The 19,488-nt window shown below is 35.9% G+C and overlaps 1 protein-coding gene across 6 annotated transcripts in view; it reads left to right on the top strand.

Moving 5' to 3' along the window:
* Positions 1-19,252, top strand: part of SPOCK3 (SPARC/osteonectin, cwcv and kazal like domains proteoglycan 3) — a 577,544-nt gene extending 558,292 nt beyond the window's left edge. For 2 of the 6 annotated variants that reach the window (XM_012811836.1, XM_012811838.1), the window contains 4 exons: positions 7,487-7,708; positions 12,107-12,169; positions 16,142-16,279; positions 18,763-19,252. In XM_012811836.1, coding sequence (XP_012667290.1) covers positions 7,487-7,708; positions 12,107-12,169; positions 16,142-16,279; positions 18,763-18,932 — 593 coding nt within the window. In that variant the 3' untranslated portion in view covers positions 18,933-19,252. The remainder of the gene's footprint in view (positions 1-7,486; positions 7,709-12,106; positions 12,170-16,141; positions 16,280-18,762) is intronic. The other 4 variants (XM_012811839.1, XM_003800492.1, XM_012811837.1 and 1 more) reach the window with 3 other exon arrangements.
* The last annotated feature ends 236 nt before the right edge of the window (positions 19,253-19,488 follow it).

The following is a 19,488-nucleotide window of genomic DNA, read 5'->3' as shown; positions in this document are numbered from 1 at the left end:
TAAATATTAATTTTGTATCCTGAGATGCTGCTGTATTCCTTGATCACTTCTAAGAGTTTTAAAGTTGGGTCCCTGAGATTTTCCAGGTATAGGATCATATCATCTGCAAAGAGTGAAAGTTTGATCTCCTCTGACTGTATTTGGATACCCTTGATCATCTTCATAAACCTTAGGAAACCCATCTGAAAATTTTTCATCTACCCTACTATTTGCATTCTTTTCTTACATCAAATTCCCCTTTGTCATAAAATGCCATTACTGATTTAACTCTTTTTAGATTTTCAAATTTCAGTTATTTCCTTTATTGAGCATTGCTGATTTTGCTCACTGTTTTCTCTAGTTTTATAGCACTTGCTCTGTTACTCGTCACTTCAGGGTCGTTAAGTACGTCTGTGTGTCTTTTCCATATTTTCTCTTCTTCATACATGTATCATGCACTTTAGAGTAGTTGGTTTATAGACTTATCACTTAATTCATTTAATCATTCTTTACAAAATATTTTTAATGCTATTTGCCAAGCATTACCCTACATATTAAAACATTTACAGTAGTAAATAAATAGATGACCTTTTTCATTTGGGGGCTACTCTCTGTGTCTGCTTTCCTGATCTCTTCTCATTATTTGGTATCTAAATGTTGGTAGTACCAAAAATGTTTTCCTCTAGCTGTAATTGTTACTTTTATGATTTTCTTCAGTATCTCATTAAAAATATCAGACATACACCAATGATCCCTAAATTTATATTCCTAATCCTGATGTCCATAATCTTACATTCCATCTTGTGTTCACATTTCCCCCTGAACGTTCCACAGACCTCCTCAAAGTTAATGTGCTCTAAGCCCAACATCAGATGCCTCATACAACCTGCTCATTTGTATTCTTTCTCAATTCAGTAAATGTCCCTCCATTATTGCAGTAAAACAAGCCAATCACCTCAAAGTCATACTCAAGGAAAAGAAGCAGAGAGGAAGATGAATTATTTCCAAGTGAAAGCCTGGCCCTCACCAAGGCCTGCGTAAACACACCACTGATGCTCCAGCCTCACTGCTCACCACTCTGTGTCCCCCCACTCAGCTCCAGTCATCCCGGCTCTTTGGCCTTATGAAATGACATCAAGCATGCTTTGACTTTATTCCCCTGGACCCCAGATAACTTTCAATTTTACTTCTTTTGTATTTCTCTTCAAATGTTCTCTTTTTGGTGACAGAATTTTAAAGGTGGCCCTCTAAGGTCCACGGTCCCTAGCTATTCAATCAAACACCAGTCTAGGTTCTGCAGTGAAGGGATTTTGCAGAGGTGAGGTGCCTGTAAACTGTGGATCCGTAGGAGGATCTAAAAGAGCAAAGACAGCACCAGAATTTTGAAGAGAGTTTCTTTGGAAAAAGCAGTATGGTTCCACCATTCCTAGGCAAAGAGATGACGCTTAAAACTGTGAGAGGGATTGCAGCAGATACGCTCAGACATATAGATGTATGTATGTATTCCCAAACAAGCCCGAATTTCACCAGAAAAATCTACAAACAGACACAGTCATGATCTGCTTATTTAACTGGTGTCAAAACAAAGTTGCTGCTGCTTTGGAATTAAGTGTCTGGGTAAGAAATACAAGAAGTTAAGGCCTGCAGGTAAGAATTAATGTAAATTCTGCCCAAGAGGGCTGTTGGGAATACTAAGTAAATCCTGACAGACAGACTGGATCCCAGGCATCCAGGGGCAAAACACTAGCAGGGTAAACATCATCTGTCACGGGAAGTATGCTGGTGAAGCTCGGGAAGGTCCAGGAGGGAAACAGAAGGAAACAAGTAGATGCAGCTTAGAAAACCTGATGAGTCTGAGGACACAAAGCCGTTTCAATACAGCAGTCAGTTCAGTAGGAAACTCCCTTATCATCTTATGTATCCTTCATCCTCCCACATCAAACTGGAAATGATCATTAAAAAGGTGGTGGAAAATGTAAAAATGAAGGAGGACTGTGGAAGGATCATTCTCCCTTCCCTGACTTTGCACCAGTTTGGGAGCTGTGAATATTATACTAAATTAGACATTTTGCGATGCCAATTAATCTACATTTGTACCTTAGAGGGACAATACAACTTTTTGGTACTCAAAGCTGAGATGAATAAAAAAAAAAAACCCTAAATTTGTATATAGAGATAGAAGAAAATCTATGCAAAGAATGAATATTTACAGAGCATAAGAGAAATGAGAATGGTTTCAGATTACATCCTATAAGTCCTTTTTGGGATTTGTGTGTGTCTAGTATAATCAGTATACTAGTGACTATATGATGCATATTTGTACCTACACTTATCCACATACAGCATTAGGCTCGAAAGAGGTGGCTAGACCGAGACACTCTGGGAACCGTGACTGACGATGGTTAACACAGTGTAAGAGAATGAGCGCCTGTAACGAGCTGGTGTAGACCAGGTAGACGAAAGTCAGTTGAGAAATGCACACATTTAAAGGATAAGCAGAGGGCGAACAAAGGAGGAAAACTAGAAAAAAATGGATAGGAGGAAAGAATGTTGTAAAATGTCCTAAGAGTTAAGCTTTATCTTCTCTCACCAATTCTGGTATAAATTGTTTCACAAAAACAATGCTAATTAGTTTTAAACCCTATAATCCTTTTAGTGATTACTGAACAATATCTCAGTTACAAAACAACAGATAATTGCCTGTCATTGTAAAATAAAGTTTCAGTTTCCAGACGTTTGACAAAATCTCATAATACCATAAAAATTTTAGCTTAAATGTTGAAAGACTTTAAGGCTATGACTTGAATTTTACAATATAGGTAAATTACTAAGACAATGCTTAAATTAAAAAAAAAATTCCAAGTATCATATTTCTTGTAAGATGTGAGACCCGGTTACCTTTGTTTAGAAAAATTGTCATGAAAGCTTATAAAAATGATCATAACTAATAGAGGAGACTCTTATAAAAAACAATGCTCTAAGAAATAACACCGATAAAATCAGAGGATACCAGAAACCTTGTGGTGACTGACCACGTATAACCATATCCAGCAGTTTGAATTCATCCTTAAAGCAGTTTTTTCACAACTGTACCGTACATTGTTTCTGTATTTTAAAAAAGCTTAGTTTAAGCAATATCCAGACTCCTAAACACTATTTGTGAGTATTCTATTCTATCACTGTCTCACCTAATACCATATTTCAATTTTATAAATGTAAATTGTCCCTTAGTTTCTTCTGTCTTTCATCTAATTGATAGAATAGCGTGTCTGATCGTATTTGGTAACTATTAGAGAGTCATTTCACATGTGGCTACTTCACCTTTATTATAACGGCGTGAATTGTAAGTTCCTGGAAATTGGGCATATATCACAAAAAATAGTCACCATTATCATACTTAGGGGGTCACATTGTAATTCAGACACAGTACCAAAGACATTCAGAATAATGTAATAGAAGTAACAAATTCTGAATGTGACATTTCTAGAATTACTAGAAGCAGATAGAATTGAATGGCTTTAAAATGCATTTTATGTACTTTTTGTTTGTTTGGAATTCTACTGTTATTTCTAATATTTGGTCCACCAGTGTTCTATAAGTCTAAAATGTAAGAAAAAGTGAAGATTGAGGACAAATTATAACTGTTTGTGAGGAACTTTCCTCATGTACAGTGCTGTCTTCACAGTAATTCTAAGATTGATTATAACTTAAAGTGAGATTACAATAATCCATACATATGCTGATTTTGCATGACTTTCTTCAAGTTCTGAGGATTTACTGGATTGATGTTAACAGACTATTCTTAATTACAATTCTGACGTTATCATTCAGGACCAAGGAGAAAAGTGGGTGTATGTAGGAAGTGGCCATTTATACCTGGTTTTCACATGGCATGTGTGTAGGTCCAGGAATGAATCTAGCAATGATCTTGGTGGTGGCAGGAGTGAAATGGGACATGCAGCAGCTTGGTGGAAGAGTGATGGAGCCTCCAGGACTTTTGAATTAGGTGATGGGGAGACAACCTGAGGGCACCACAGAGGGAGACGCAGAGCTGAGTGTGCATCACTGTTCTCTGTCCACTAAGGCGTTGCCACCGCTAATGTCACTGCAATCACAGTGCTCCGTGTTGCAACTGTGACCTCTTATGTGTCAACATGGCCCTACAGCACGTGCAGAGCACAAGGGAATATGCAAAAAATAATGTAAAAAAGCAGTCATTACCTTCAGCCAAAAGTTTCTCTGTAATGCCTTTCCTACCCCAGAGGGAAGAGGGATGGCCTTGGTATTCATTTTCTTCCAGATACAGTAATGGATGAAAGGAAATCCCAAGGGCATTTTTTACTTCAAGTAAGGATCTGATAGCTTTTGATAGCTTGGGTTCCCTTTGTGGTTCAACTCAAAAAATTGAACTGACTTTAAGCCCTCAAAGGTAAAGAAAGACAAAGAGGGTCATTACATAAGGGAGCCTGTAAGAACACTTACGTAAGAACACTTAACAGCCCGGACCTACATGCCCCCGACACAGGAGATCCCAGATACATCAAGCGGGAAAATCCTACCAGAGCTAAGCAAAGAAATAATAGCGCCATCGTGATTGTTGGGGACCTCAGCATCCCACCGTCAGAGCTTGATGCCACGCTCATCTTTGTTTCTTTGTATAAAATTTGTCTTGTTTTGTTGCTGTTCTGGTTAATTTTATGATTTTATTTTTATGCTGACTTCCAGCAGTTTGGTTATGGTGTGCCTTGTTTGGTTTTCTTTCTTTCTGAGGCTTGGTGTTAACTGTGCTTCTTACATAGTTGAACTATGTAAATGTTCACGCTCAGAACATTTGCAGCTGCTCTTTCTTCATACAGTTTTTGGACCCCCGTGCTCTCAGTATCCTCTGAGACTCCTCATGGGGTGTCCTCATGTCACTCACGTGTTAAGGTGAGAGACGTCTCACAGTTCAGCAAAGCTCCAAGTTGGTTTTTCTTTCTCAGTTTCTTTTTTTCTTTTCAACATGTTTTATTTTGGATAGTGTCTATCATGTCTCCTCTGGTTCATGGATTCTTTTTTTTTAATCTGCAATATCTAATGTGCTTTTAATACTACTCAGCACGTATTTCATGTCATTTATTATGTTTCCTTTCTAGATATTTTATTTGGATGTTTTCAAAAAATATAAAGCATACCAAAAATTGCGTACACATTTTAAGAAAAGATAAAACTCTTAAAATTATTATACTCAATATATACCAGTAACAAAAGATGAATCCATGTCATGTGGAGCACCTCTTGTATTTGCAGAAGGCAAACGCGACTTGAGTATTACAATTTTAATACAGCATTTTCCTTTCTTAGCCCGTGCACACTTTGTGCTGTATCTTAGGTCTCTGTTGACATTTATGCTGGTGTGCATGTTTCTCTGAGCAGGAAGGCCTGGCTGGCAAGGCCCCAGCCGCAGCAGCCAGCTCGGTCTCTCTGGGCGGTTCCTTCTACCTGCAGCAGTGTGCAGTTAACGTCCTTTAACTTTTGTATCTGTCAAACTGAGTCTGAGCCTCCTCTCGGGCTTGGCTGAATCCCAGCCCTGTCTTTGCCTTTTGTCGCGTGTCTTAAACCATCTCTTTCCCCAGGCCTCTTTTCCCACTCTGGCAATGCCAGGACCAGTCACCAGGTGGAGAAACAGACATTCCTCTTGGAATCAGATGCCTGTTTCTCCTTCATTAACAGGCTTTAGATCAAGGGCAAACTAGAAATCTTAAACTACAGACTCAGTTTCTTTGAATGGTAGTGGGAAATTTAACGTAATTGTTCTCTATAGGTCACTAGATGTTTCCTGGGCTTTTGACATCTTCTGGTAGTAAAGAACAGTTCAAACCAGTATCTCAAACCATTCTGTTTTAAAGGAAGCATCAAGAGAGTAGGGGCATAATGTATATATTTTACTGTATTCCCAGAACTGAGGTCAGGGCCTGTGAAATAAATAGGAAATGAGAAATTCCTGTTTATCATTTGTTTGTATGAGTGGGAAAATTCTATTTTGATTCTGCAAACAATTTTATAAAGAAAATACAGGCAAGAAAAAAATGGCTAAAATTCCTTTTCTATCTATGCACAATGTCACTCCTTAGATCTCTGTAACCCCATTGTCTAACATGGTGATACACAGATATAAAATACTAACTTTGTTGTGAATAAATTAATAAAACAAATTCCAATAGGTGGTAAAATTATAAATTTCTCAAGCCCCCAAATGTTCTACGCTCTGTACTTATTTACTTTTATTTTTTGGCTGAGGCTGGGTTTGAACCCACCACCTCTGGCATATGGGGCCGGCGCCCTACTCTTTGAGCCACAGGTGCTGCCCTGTACATATTTACTTTTTAATCCTAAGTATCCACATTTTTATTTTCAGTTTTTTAATAACTCAAAAAGTATAACAAACTGAAACTGTCAACATAGATTTAATAACTAGATTGGTACCAGATACTTTCAGGTTAATTAATTCTCGCAATTATTCTGAACAGAAAATTAACTACTACATTTAAATTATTCTTCCAGCTCTGCTGTTGAAGATTAAATCCCCTTGATATTCAGTTTTCAGAAGTCTCTGCTTCTCCAAACACATCCTTCCTTCTATGCTAGATAACTGAGTTATTAGTTTAATTGTAATGAGGGGAAGCTAGCAAATAAGATGAAAACTACATTAGTCCAAAAACATTTTAAAGCTTCCTAAAACCTGAAAAGTAAAAATTGTTGAAAGCAATGGTTTTTAATTGTTCAAATCACTGATCTTGTGTCTTACGCTATTTGGGATGAGGCGTACTGAGTTCTGTTACTTGCCTGGGAAGTAACCCAGCTTTGATAGTACATGGCTTGTACAAACCCCGTTCTGGCACTTCCATCCAGCACAGCCCAGCCTGCAGTTACAACACAGATGTAGTCAGAAAAGTCGTCCTGAGGAGGGTAGAGGACAGAGAAGCTGTGTAATGACATCAGAGTTCTTCCTTCTCTGGATATCAGGTGTATGTGAAATACCATGATAGTTCTATCAGGACACAGGGCCTTTTATTAAAGTTATTACTTAGTATGTGTAAATTATGATCTTGATAAAATGACACTTTCACTTCTTAGAATGAAAATTAATTTTATTTCTTTATTAATAGGATTTTTTAAAAAAAAATTACATATGATTAGTAAGACATTTATCATGATATGTTTATTTAGAAGAATCTTGAACAATAAGATAATATAAATAACGTATAATTACAATAGTACCTGCCATTGAAAGAGTGGGTGCTTTGTTCCAGATGCTTTCTGCATAATTAATGCTCATAACTCTTCTGAATGACATATATCAATATATCTGCTTAACTTTGGAACAGTTTATTCACCATGAATTTAATGCTCTACTTTTCTGACTAGTCAGTAGACGCCCTCCACTGACGACTTGCTATGTTAAGGTTTTTTTCTGTTTGCTTTCCCCTTTCATATTTAACCAATCATTTTCTGTCTTTGCCTTCAGGATTTGATACAAGCATCTTGCCAATTTGCAAGGACTCACTTGGCTGGATGTTTAACAGACTCGATACAAACTATGACCTGCTATTGGACCAGTCAGAGCTCGGGAGCATTTTCCTTGATAAGAATGAGCAGTGCACCAAGGCGTTCTTCAATTCTTGTGACACGTACAAGGATAGTTTGATATCTAACAATGAATGGTGTTATTGCTTCCAGAGACAGCAAGGTAAAAGATGTGACCTCTGCAGATGCAAATAGTTGACCTGAGTGTCAAACTTATCTATTCTTTTCTGCTAAAAAAGTGCACTATATCCCATCCATTTCAATAGATGTGTTCTAATTCATGTGTTTCATAAAAGAGCAAATAAGCAGCATGTTGGACAAAACTGCTCTGCCAGAGATACAAACATGCGAACGAAGATGGGAAATAGTAATTAATATTTTATATTAATGTGCTTCATTCTAGTTTCTATTATTAACTACTAAGGAGCACAAAGAGATAGAAGAACATAGCTATTAAAAGTAATCATTAAAATTAATTTGCTATCTGCTTTGCCCAGGGTGTAAAATAAATGGGTTTTTTATGACTGTGCTGTGGAGTTTCCATGTTCTCTTTTGTGATCTTATTAAATGAGCTGAATAAACCAGAGCATTCACCATAAAGTTATTTTTACTCATTTGGTTTTAAAATGGCTTAGTCCTTCAAACTTTTCAAAATAGCTTAACTTTTTAAATATTCACCAGCAGAAACAGTGTCTGAATACTCTGGAAAAGTGAAGTGTGGATCCTTCTGTATTGGAAAATGTACAATGTAAAACAAATTGGAATCATACTCATAGAATCAATCAGTCGATAAGTTACATTCCATGTGTACAGGAAACCCAAGCCCCAAATCTCATATGATAATACAGTTTTGAGAACCTAAGGAAACAATGAAAAGTATATTTTTGATGCTAATTTGAGTAAAAGAACTAGGAATTAGTTTAATGTGGCCATGCTGGCTACTGTCAGTGCTTCCATCTCATCAGCTAAGAGAAGGAACAAGCTGCTTTAAACTGTAGCCGTGATTCTCAGTCTTTGATACAGAAAACGTACATTATGTAAGCAATTTACTGTCTCAATTATTTTTTCATATTTGTTAATAGTTAAGTAATTAGGGATAAAATGATTACTTGTACATTACTAAGTGAGTCACCATCAGGGTTAGCTAACTGGAATAGCTTAACTACTTACAAACAACTTTAAACAAAGCTTGAAAAAATAGATTTGCAGTATGAAAATATTTTAAAACACACAAACACACACATATTGGTGATTTTATTACATATGCGCTTTCTAGGTAATTCAACACTCCAAAAAGACTACATCCTAGTATTAATGACTAGTGTACATTTAAAAAATTTAAATATTAAAAAGTAACAAATCCACTTAAAACTGCCATGAGAAGATGGTTACATAGTCTTTTGTTATGATGACAATGTTATTTTAGTTATTTAGTTTTTTGGTGTTACGACAGCATATTTTGAGTATTTATACATGAATTAGACATATTCTGCATAACTCTTGATGCTTCATCTACAAGAATTAAATCCTTTCATCTGAGAACATCCATGGATTTTGCAGCAATATGTGAAGTGTTGACTGAAGGTCCCCAAAGGGAAATTTGTTGTGGTCTTCTTGCCATGCATTCTCCTGAAGTGTTAAAATTTATATAGCTATAGGAAGGTTTACACTCTTAGATCATTTAATACATGGTAGAAATAATATGTTACCCAAGATAATAAAAGAGTTCACACAACCTTAGCAAAGCTTGGAAGCGTTTGGCTAAACTCTTAGCCAACCCTTTATTGCTTTACGATGCTGGCCGTCAGCATGACAGAAGCACTACTCTCTCCTCATGCATTATTTTAGACCAGTCAGTAATTTCATGAAAAAGAACATCTGTTAATTTATAAACTTTTTTCAGCTGTTTTAAGGGGAGTTGTTTATCCTAAAATAAAAATCAAATTTTTCCCTATGACTAATTTTCTGAAGGTCATGACAATTAAGTAATACGAAATGGCTATAATCAGAATTTGTTGAATTCTGTATTGTGAGTGATGCTGAAAGAGTGACTAGAAGGAATATTAATTTAGGACTTTAGTTTCCTCAAGTGTTAATAATGTACATTAAAGAAGTATGTCTAAGCTCCTAATTTTAAAAAAAGTAGATGAAGTTTTAGATTTTTTTATTAAGTCATAAACACATAGATCATGAACACAATGTGTTGATTTTTTAATACAACCTGATGTGCTTACATCAAACCAATCAAGATAGCTTTCTCCTTTTTTACTTGAGTGTTGTGTTAAGACATTTATGTTCTATACTTAACAGATAGGTGTGGTCCCTCCGTTTACCCTCTCTCTATCAAACCTCCCCTCTTCCCTCCTTTCCCACTAATTGTTGTATACAGTCAAGGAAAGAGAAAGAATCTTAACTTTTATCCAGCTGCATCCACTCTTTCATGTACATAAATTATTTATTACTCAGACCACCCTGTGAAAATATCATTATTACCCTCTTATGCTGAAGGACTAAAACTTACTGATCTTAAATAACTTCACATTTCAAAGTGAGTGCATGAAGGAGCAGTGAATTGGACTGAGAGCCCTTGATGTCCATCTCCATGTGGTCTTAATTCTATCTTCAGAACTGGAGAAGTAGTAAGGTGTAAAATCCCCAGTGATAATCACTGGGCAAGTGTTGGGAAGTTCCATTCAGCACAGGTAACGTCGGCAAGTCTTATTTCATTCAACAGTTTATTTAATATTTTTTCTATTGAATAGTTTATTCAATATTTTTTCTCAGTGACTCAATGAAAAGAAATGACATTTTAAGAGGTTATTATTCCTTTAATCTACAGAAAGCAGTAGTAAAGTATGGGTCATGGGGATTAATTAATTTTAAACAAGTTTTTTTTCCTATTAAGTGAAAGACATTAAAGACAGAAGTTGGTATTGTGAATAAACTCCTAATATCATTTGGCAATAATCAGTCCAATGAACTTTTTCCAGTATATCCACTCTGTGGAAGTCGATGTGATTAAGCCATATTAAGAAGAAAAGCATAGGACTGCTGGTTTACGTGGAAAGAAGTTAAAGGGCTACTTGGCCTTTCCTCTAAGAAGGTGCACTATAGGACAGTGGGAATCGGTTTACATTTTACTGATTCACTAGTTTATGATAGTTTTTATTTGTGAAGCATTAACAGCAAGTTTTTAGAATATGAATACAAAATGCATTAAATTGCTTTCAGTTAAGTTGTCTCTCAGGCATCCTTGGAGAGCTGGTTTCAAGACCACTCACCAACACAGAGTCCATGGATGCTCAAGTTTCTTACATGAAATCGAACAATATTTGCCTATAACCTCTGAAAATCCTGTCTGCCCTAAACCATCTATATGTTACTTGTAATACCTAATGCAATCTGAATGCTATATTTTATTTTTTGTCTTTTTTGTATATTATAATTTGCTTTTATTTTTTGACTATTTTTGATTAGTAGTTGGTTGAGCCTGTGAATCACAACTTGCAGCTAGGAGGGCCAACTGCACATTCCCAGGCAACAGCGACAACATAAGCCAAATTATAGTGGAACGATCTAGAAATTTACACTCCTCTACAAACATCCTCCCTTAACTGTTCAGCATGAAAATGTTTTATGTTTATGTTTAAAATATAAGAATAGCCTATTAGAAATTATTATATATTATTTCTGGTTTCTAATTGAATATACCAGTGAAACTAAATTAACATTATACAACATTATTATTTACAAAGGAATCTCTGACTGAACCTGAGAGAAGCATTACTTCTTCAGAGTTCACTTTTGAAATGGAAAACTACTTGTCTACTTCACAGAAACTTTCCAGTGGGGGGAAACATTATCAGTTGCTTGAGCAATTGTTGGATTTATAATTGCTGGATTGACCTTTTCAAAACGTAAACAATGAGAAGTATTTTTCTCTAATGTGTTTCTTTTTAATTTTTTAGCCAGTTCAGTCATTCTGAAGAAAATCAAGGAGATCTACTATTGATAGGAAGTAGTATGTGCAATCTCTCTCTCTCCACACACACACGCACACATACACACAATGTGTATACAGATGGCACAACAAAAAGTATACACATTTTAAGCAAGAAAAAAACTATATTAAAATTGTAATATCAAGTCATGTTTGACTTCTGCAATTATAAGAGGTACTCAATGTAACTTGTTTTCATCTTTTATTATAGGTATGTATTGAGTATTACAATGTTATCACAGTTTTTTCTCTTCTTAAAATGGGTGTACAGGGCAGTGCCTGGGGCTCACAGGAGTAGGGCATTGGCCCCATATGCTGGAGGTGGCAGGTTCAAACCCAGCCTCAGCCAAAAACTGCAGAAATAAAAGAAAAAATGGGTTTACAGTTTTGCACTCTATCTATATATACCCATATCTTTATGAATGACGAATGTCTCTTCATAAACACACTAATTAAATGCAATGTGTATCTTCTAAAGACATGCAAAACTTTGATAACATAGAAATGTCACTTTCTGTGTTTAACTGTAATCCTTGAAGTAACACTTTTATGTCATTGTAGACCCACCTTGCCAGTCGGAGCTCAGCAATATTCAGAGGCGACAAGGAATAAAGAAGCTTCTGGGTGAGTGATAGATCATTCTTCTGAAGGCTTTATTGCTTCCATAGATAACCCCAGGGAAACAGCAACATAAAATCAATATTAATCCAACAAAGATAGACTGCACTAAATTTCAGCAACAAAATTTATGAACTTTTTGAAAGCCATTAAATGTACTTTTATTACCTTACCTGTTGAAAGATATTATGTCTATTTTATTACTCTAATATAATGTTCATTCTGGAAGTGATTAAGTTAAAAAGGAGATTCAAGCAATACTAAAGTTAAAACATCAGCAGAAAATTCAATTCTAATTCTGTGGTTAACAATGTAAGTATTAATGGCAAATGTATTTATATATGTACATTATAAATATATATAAATTTGTACATGTTATTTAAGGCAAGTACTTCTATAAATTGGGTAAAAAAAAACATGTTGTGTACCTCAAGGAAATTTGAGCAGAATTGTAGTGTTTTCATTAATATTTTTTACTCCCTTACTCTTAGCAAGTAAATTGTTCATACAGATGTAGATATTAATAGATAGATGATAGATATTTAAGTTTCACCCAAAACCTATCAATAGATTATTAAACTATTCCATGCAATTATTGTTTATTCTTATAAGCATACAAATTTTCAGCCTTTTTAAGAATAATTACAAATATATAATATCTATTACAAAGTAATATATAGTCTCCATACATTCTTCATTGACCTTCCCTTAAAGGTAACGTTTTGCATGTACCAGATAATGTTGGCCCATTTGTAAAGTCTAAGAAATTCACATTGCCATAATCCTGTTAACTGAGCTTTAGCAGAGTTTATTTGAATGTCTCCAGTTTGGTGTTAGTTCTTGCATTTTAGGATCCAAAGCAGGACAGCACTTGCACATGGGTGTCAACACGCTAGTAGGTGTCCCTAGCGGCACCCACTCTGCGTGTCTCCAGCTCCAATTAGTCTGTATTGTACTTGGACGTGTATCTCTGTAATTTTAATACAGTGTGTTTATATGTGGAGATTTTTTTCATATTACTCGAAAATCTTTACTTCACTGCCCTTTGGACAAAATAAAAAACATAACTGATAATAAATATGTAGGTGTGAAAAATTACGGATGATGAGCTATCACAGCTGGAGAGTGGGAATGATATACTCTTACATTAAGTTGGACTCAGCAAATCAAAGTTCAGACAGGTAAAATGGGAAAGACCATTTGAAGTCAACTGAAAAATATCTTTCACTTTATTAAAGTCTATTAGTCACGAAAATCTATTGGAATGCAGGCTTTGATTATTTGAAACTATCAAAAACATAAAATATGCTTAGCACCCATTTAGAGAGAGTCACCTTTATTCTTCTTTCATAATATAAATGAAAATCATGATTGCAGAGTACTGGATGCCTTAATATTTCTTCCCATTTGGGCCTGATAATGGTGCACATCTGAAAATTAATCAGCAGTTATGTAATAGAGGTGGGGTGCCTTATGTTCTGGTTGCAGGTTATGTCTTCATTTTTACAGTGTCTCTCTTACTTTAAAAGTATACTGAAAAAAAGGATAAGTTTTATGATCACATTGACTATAAATCATAACAATTTTATATCAAATATGTTAAATATTGGTAGTTTTTAGAGATGTAGATACAATAAAGTTGAATTCCCCCCATTTTTGCTACCCTGACATGCACAAAAGGTGCTCTCAGATTTTCAACATCGATGTTAGTCTGTCTGCTTTACTGAAAGACCAGCCATTCACATTTTCAAGGGAATTGTAACTTTTAAACTAAAGTAATCATCTCTCTATAATTTTTTTTTTTTTTTGCTGTTTTGACTGGGGGTGGGCTTAAACCCACCACCCCCAGTATATAGGGCCAGCGTCCGACTCCTTGAGCCACAGGGGCCGCCCCTCTCTATAATTGTTTTTAATTCTTTGAGAGAGTAAAATTATAATCTCATATGCTCGCAAGACTGAATGAGTTTCACATTTTATTTATTTGTTCATTTTTTTCTTTCAGCAAATAACTATACTGTTTTTTGTCATTTTTTAAAAAATGGTTAAAAAGGCAGACAAAATGTTCTCTTCTCCTGGGGCTTAGATTCTGGTATTGTAGCGTTTGTTGAATGATGTGACTTCACTTTTAAGTTGCTGACCAAACATTTTTCTATAGCAATGTGCTACATATGCTATGTTAGATTTTATAGATATGGAAATAGTCTTTCCCACTGTTCCCATTGGGTATAAGAGTTGTTGTTTATACAACAAAAATGAAGAGAAACTAAATATTTTGAAACATTAAGGATGTCACAGTGTTGTGGAAGCCTGCAGTGACAATCATCACAGATAAACACACACACTTTGCAAGAAGTAATAGAAAATCTCTCAGCTAAAGAAAAGGCTTTACGTTGGAGGTCACATTTAAGACTTGAAATGGGAGAGAGAGCAAAGGACAGGGATGCTAGTTGTTACAGTAATTTACACAGAGGTGATGCAGCATAGTATTGGGGGAAAATCAGATTAACTGATGCAGAAAGAGCTTGGGGTATCAAATGAAAATTTAGGTGAATCAAAATAGGAGGCTGGCAGGGACATGATGGTGAAGGATCTTGTGTGTCACGCTAAGTGATCCAGATGATTTAATATGAGCATGGCATTAATCAAATTTTAATTTTGTATTGTACCTCTAAAAACACTTTACTTTCCCAGAATGAGTAATAGCAGGATAGCAATTTGCTTAACAAAAGAAATCAATCCACATAACAGAAGCAGTTTATCATGGCGATGGCTAGATGAGCTTCATGAGAATCTCAGAGACCTTACCCGTTTTCTTCTGAGGCACCACTGCTACCTGCAGTGGAGTGGAACGGACGCTCCACATGTGTGTGTTTTGAGTTTGTTAATGGGTGCGTAATAGATGCCTCCCCAAAAAAGCACAATTGGAGGGCTTTCCATACTTCCTTCCAAAAAGGTTGTATTATTGTACAGTCCCACCAGCAATGTAAGAGTGTTCCCTTCTCTCCACATCCACGCCAACATCTGCAGCTTTGATACTTTGTGATGTGGGCCATTCTCACGGGGTTAGGTCATATCTCAGGGTGGTTTTGATTTGTATTTCTCTAATAACTAGGGATGTTGAGCATTTTTTCATATGTTTGTTAGCCATTCATCTGTCTTCTTTAGAGAAGGTTCTATTCATCTCTCTTGCCCAGTGATATAAGGAATTGTTGGCTCTTTTTATGTTGGTTAATTTGAGTTCTCTATAGATCCTAGTTATCAAGCTTTTTTGATCCTGCAATCCCATTACTGGGCATCTACCCAGAAGATTAAAAAAATCCTTTTACCATAAGGACACTTGCACTAAACTATTTATTGCTGCTCAATTTACAATCACCAAAATGAGGAAACAGCCTAAATGCCTACCAACCCAGGAATGGATTAACAAGTTGTGGTATATGTATACCATGGAATACTATTCAGCCACTAAAAAAAGTGGAGACTTTGGGCAGCACCTATGACTCAAGGAGTAGGGCACCAGCCCCATATACCGGGGGGTGGCAGGTTCATAGCCCAGCCCCAGCCAAAACTTCAAAACTAAAAAAAAAGATGGAGACTTTACATCTTTTATATCAACCTGGATGAACGTGGAACACATTATTCTTAGTAAAACTTCACAAGAATGGAGAAGCAAGAATCCTATGTACTCAATTCTGATATGAGGACAATTAATGACCTAGTACACAATGGGCAGTGAGGGGACGGGGAGAGCAGAGAGAGAGGGAAGGACGGAAGGGGTGAGGGGTCACAGTGTGTAACACATCTTTTGGGGATGGGACACAATTATAAGGTCTTTATCATCTAACAAATTCAATCAGTGTAACCCAGTTATTTGTACCCTCAATGAATCCCCAACCAAAAAAAGAAAAAGAAAGAAAAAAAGAAAGCACCATCATCCATAGAAGCTGTGTGTGTGACATATCTGTGTGTGTCTCACAGGACAGTACCTCCCTCTGTGTGACGAGGACGGCTACTACAAGCCGACACAGTGCCATGGCAGTGCTGGCCAGTGCTGGTGTGTTGACAGATACGGAAATGAGGTCATGGGATCCAGAATAAATGGTGTTGCCGATTGTGGTAAGAGAAGGGGTCACTTATTCAATAATTTCCTGAGCACAGGACTGAGTACTTCAGAGTTTTGTTCATTTGTCCAAGCACTTAATAAAGACTTACCTATGTAAAGACTGTAGATTACACGTGGTGAAGGGAGTGTTAAAAATGCTTGCTCCTAGGGGATTAAAAACTCTTACAAATAATAAATAATTTAGGTACTATAGGGAGAACCATTAAAAGCTGGGTTCCTTTCCTACCTCAAATTCAGAAATCTGTTAGCTAATGCTTCTATAAGGAAAGAGAGAACTTGTCAGTGACCCCCAGGGTACATACTGTCCTGGAGGGCACTTTTGTCCACCTACCTCTGGAGAGGGTGACTTTAGGAATATGAAGGTTCACTAGCTGAAAACAAATGAACCTTTCTAAAGTAAAGTTCCACAAATTGCAGCTATATGAACATGTTTCCTTATGTTAGGGTGATAAAAATGAAGTTTAATTATTTATAGTATAATCATAACTTTTATTATTATTAAAATTATAATTCTGATTTTTATTATGAATATGAATTTATGTGTAAATCAACAAAAGTAACAAGTTAAGCATCACATATATCTATTTTAATGTTTTTAAATGGTATCTACTGTACTTCATAAAATATGTTTACAGAATGCAAGTTTCACATCAATATTTTTGTCTGTGCTCTAAAGAGTTTTCACAACAAAAGCCACTTAGCTTAACACACATACCCCCAGGAATTAATGGATTGTGTTTCAACTGATGTAAAAAATGATCAAAAATTAAAACAAAATACTTATTCTTGCATTTTAGAAAATGTTTACATTCATGTGTCTCCTTCACGAGATTTTTAGACTGATAGACCAAAATTATTTAGGAAAAGATAAATGGTGTGAAATAAAAAGTAATCTAATTAAATTTCCTTAAGCTCCTGCTCTGCGTTTATTAATTTATTCCTTCACATTTTTAATATCTTGGTTTTTGGGAGAACCTGTAACCCAGTTCTAGAACTCTCCCATTGAACTGGTTACACTGATTGCATTTGTTATAACTAATAACATTTCTAACATTATTAGTCTTAAGTAGTACTTAATGGCCATCTGAATATAATTTTAAAACATGTAGTGAACAAGCCTTTGTAATATGCAGTTTAAAGTAGTTGCATTGCTAATTATTTCAGTTATCAATGATGAATAAAGAATATTATTTTTATGTTGTAAATTTAAATGACATGGTAAGTTCAGTAAGTGAACCATAAAATTATTTTGGAGACATAGACTTACAAGTTTTCTCTAACATGTTGCAAGTAAGAAAACATGACATTAAGAATAGAAACAGCATTTCTCAATAGCAGAGGAGAATTTCACTGTGTCGTATTGTGAGGTTAACTAATTTATAAACATTCAATTCCATTAATAAGATGCATTATAATAACTACCAAAGAGTTATAGACTAAGATGACAGAGTGAGTAGAAAATACGCACTAACTAGCATCGAAGAGATGAGAGTCAGTCCATGCTGAGGTGTATGTGCATTCTTGCCTCTCTAAATATGAATAGCTCTTTAAAAATTTAAAAGTATTTTTTAAACTACTGACTGGCTTTACTAGTTATCTATCATTCTAGTAGCAAATGCCCACTTGATGTCTCGATAGGCGCCAATTTATTTTCTTAGAGTTCTGTACATCAGAAGTCACTGACCTAAACATCAAGCAGAAAGCCTGTGTTGGTTTCATTTTGTTTTGTAGTGTCAGCTTTGGAGGGAAATCTGTTTCCTTGCTTTTTTGGTCTTCTAGAGGCAGCTTATATTCTTTGGCAGATGGACCCCTTCTTCTAGCTTCAAATGAACAAGCTTGCATCTCTGACCATTCTTCTGTACTCCTCTCTCCCTCTGACTCTACCTAGAACAAGGTTTTTGATTTTAAGGACCCAAGCCACAACCTGGATATGCCAGATGTCCTTGACCTCCAGGTGCAGGTCCTTACCTGAATCCCATTTGCAAAGGCACTTTTACCTGTAAGGTAACATACTGATGGGTGCTGTTGACCTGAAAATGAGCATCTCTGGGAAGAAAATTATTCCACTTATTTATTTTATTTCAGAATGTTACAGGGGTACAGACATTTTGGTTATAGGCATCACTTTTGCCTACAGCACTTGTACGAGAAATGTTAAGTACTTTGTGAAATTTAAAGTCTGACATGAACACCTGTGAAAACTGAAGATCAGTTTTACTAGACTGAGATCAGTATTATTAGATTGAAAGTGTCACACAGTATAAGATGTGATTCCACTTTCAACATGTAAATTTTAACAAATTACAGTGTTCTAACATCTGGCAGTTCTTCTGGAAAATCAGTGTTTCCTTACCTTTATCAAATAAGCCAAAGACCAAATTAATTTTTTTAATTTCTCAATTTTCACCAGAATTTTACGTATTTCAGAAATTATCTCACTACTCTGTCAAATAAGGGAATGCTTACTTTTTTAAAGCTGCCGATTTTGAGATCTCTGGAGATTTTGCAAGTGGAGATTTTCATGAATGGACGGATGATGAGGACGCTGACGATGATATCGTGAATGAAGAAGATGACATTGACAACGACGACGAGGACGGAGGAGAGGATGGTGACGACGGTGACGGCCATGATGGATACGTTTGACTGACGACAGAGGAGATTAATAAATGCTGCGTTTCCAAGACCTACAAAGGGACAGCCTGCTGAGAATTACCTTCTTGCCCCCAACAAAATGATTCTAAATCTCATATATTTTGTATAATTATTTCAGATATTGAAGCGAAAGTCATAGAACTTTATGTTTAAGTAAGAATCGTTTGCTTTGAGTTTTTATATGCCTTACAGAAAAAGAAAACGCATATGGAGTCTAGCCAGACAGGGAGAGCCGTGAGGAGCTACTAAAATGCACTTTTCATAAGAAAAACTTGGTAAATCTCACACAAACAAAATGACAGCCAGTGTTTGGAATTGCATGTGTTATTTTTCCTGAGACATAGTTTAAATCATACTTAACAATAACTCACTAGTGACCTTGGCCCCAGGGTTTTATAAAATTATACATGACCTTAACTGTATTTGGGAAGTAGCATCTTCACAAACCTGGAGTGGGTCAGGACAACCGAGACAGAGAGACCACGTGCTGAGAAAGACGAAGTGACGATTGCAGATTCTCCACTGTGTTTACATTCCTGGTGGTGTT

Source organism: Otolemur garnettii, unplaced genomic scaffold (genome assembly GCF_000181295.1).
Source record: "Otolemur garnettii isolate 467f Iridium unplaced genomic scaffold, OtoGar3 scaffold00177, whole genome shotgun sequence".
NCBI lineage: Eukaryota > Metazoa > Chordata > Mammalia > Primates > Galagidae > Otolemur > Otolemur garnettii.
Note: the sequence above shows the minus strand (reverse complement) of the source record. Positions and strands in the feature narration are given on the sequence as shown.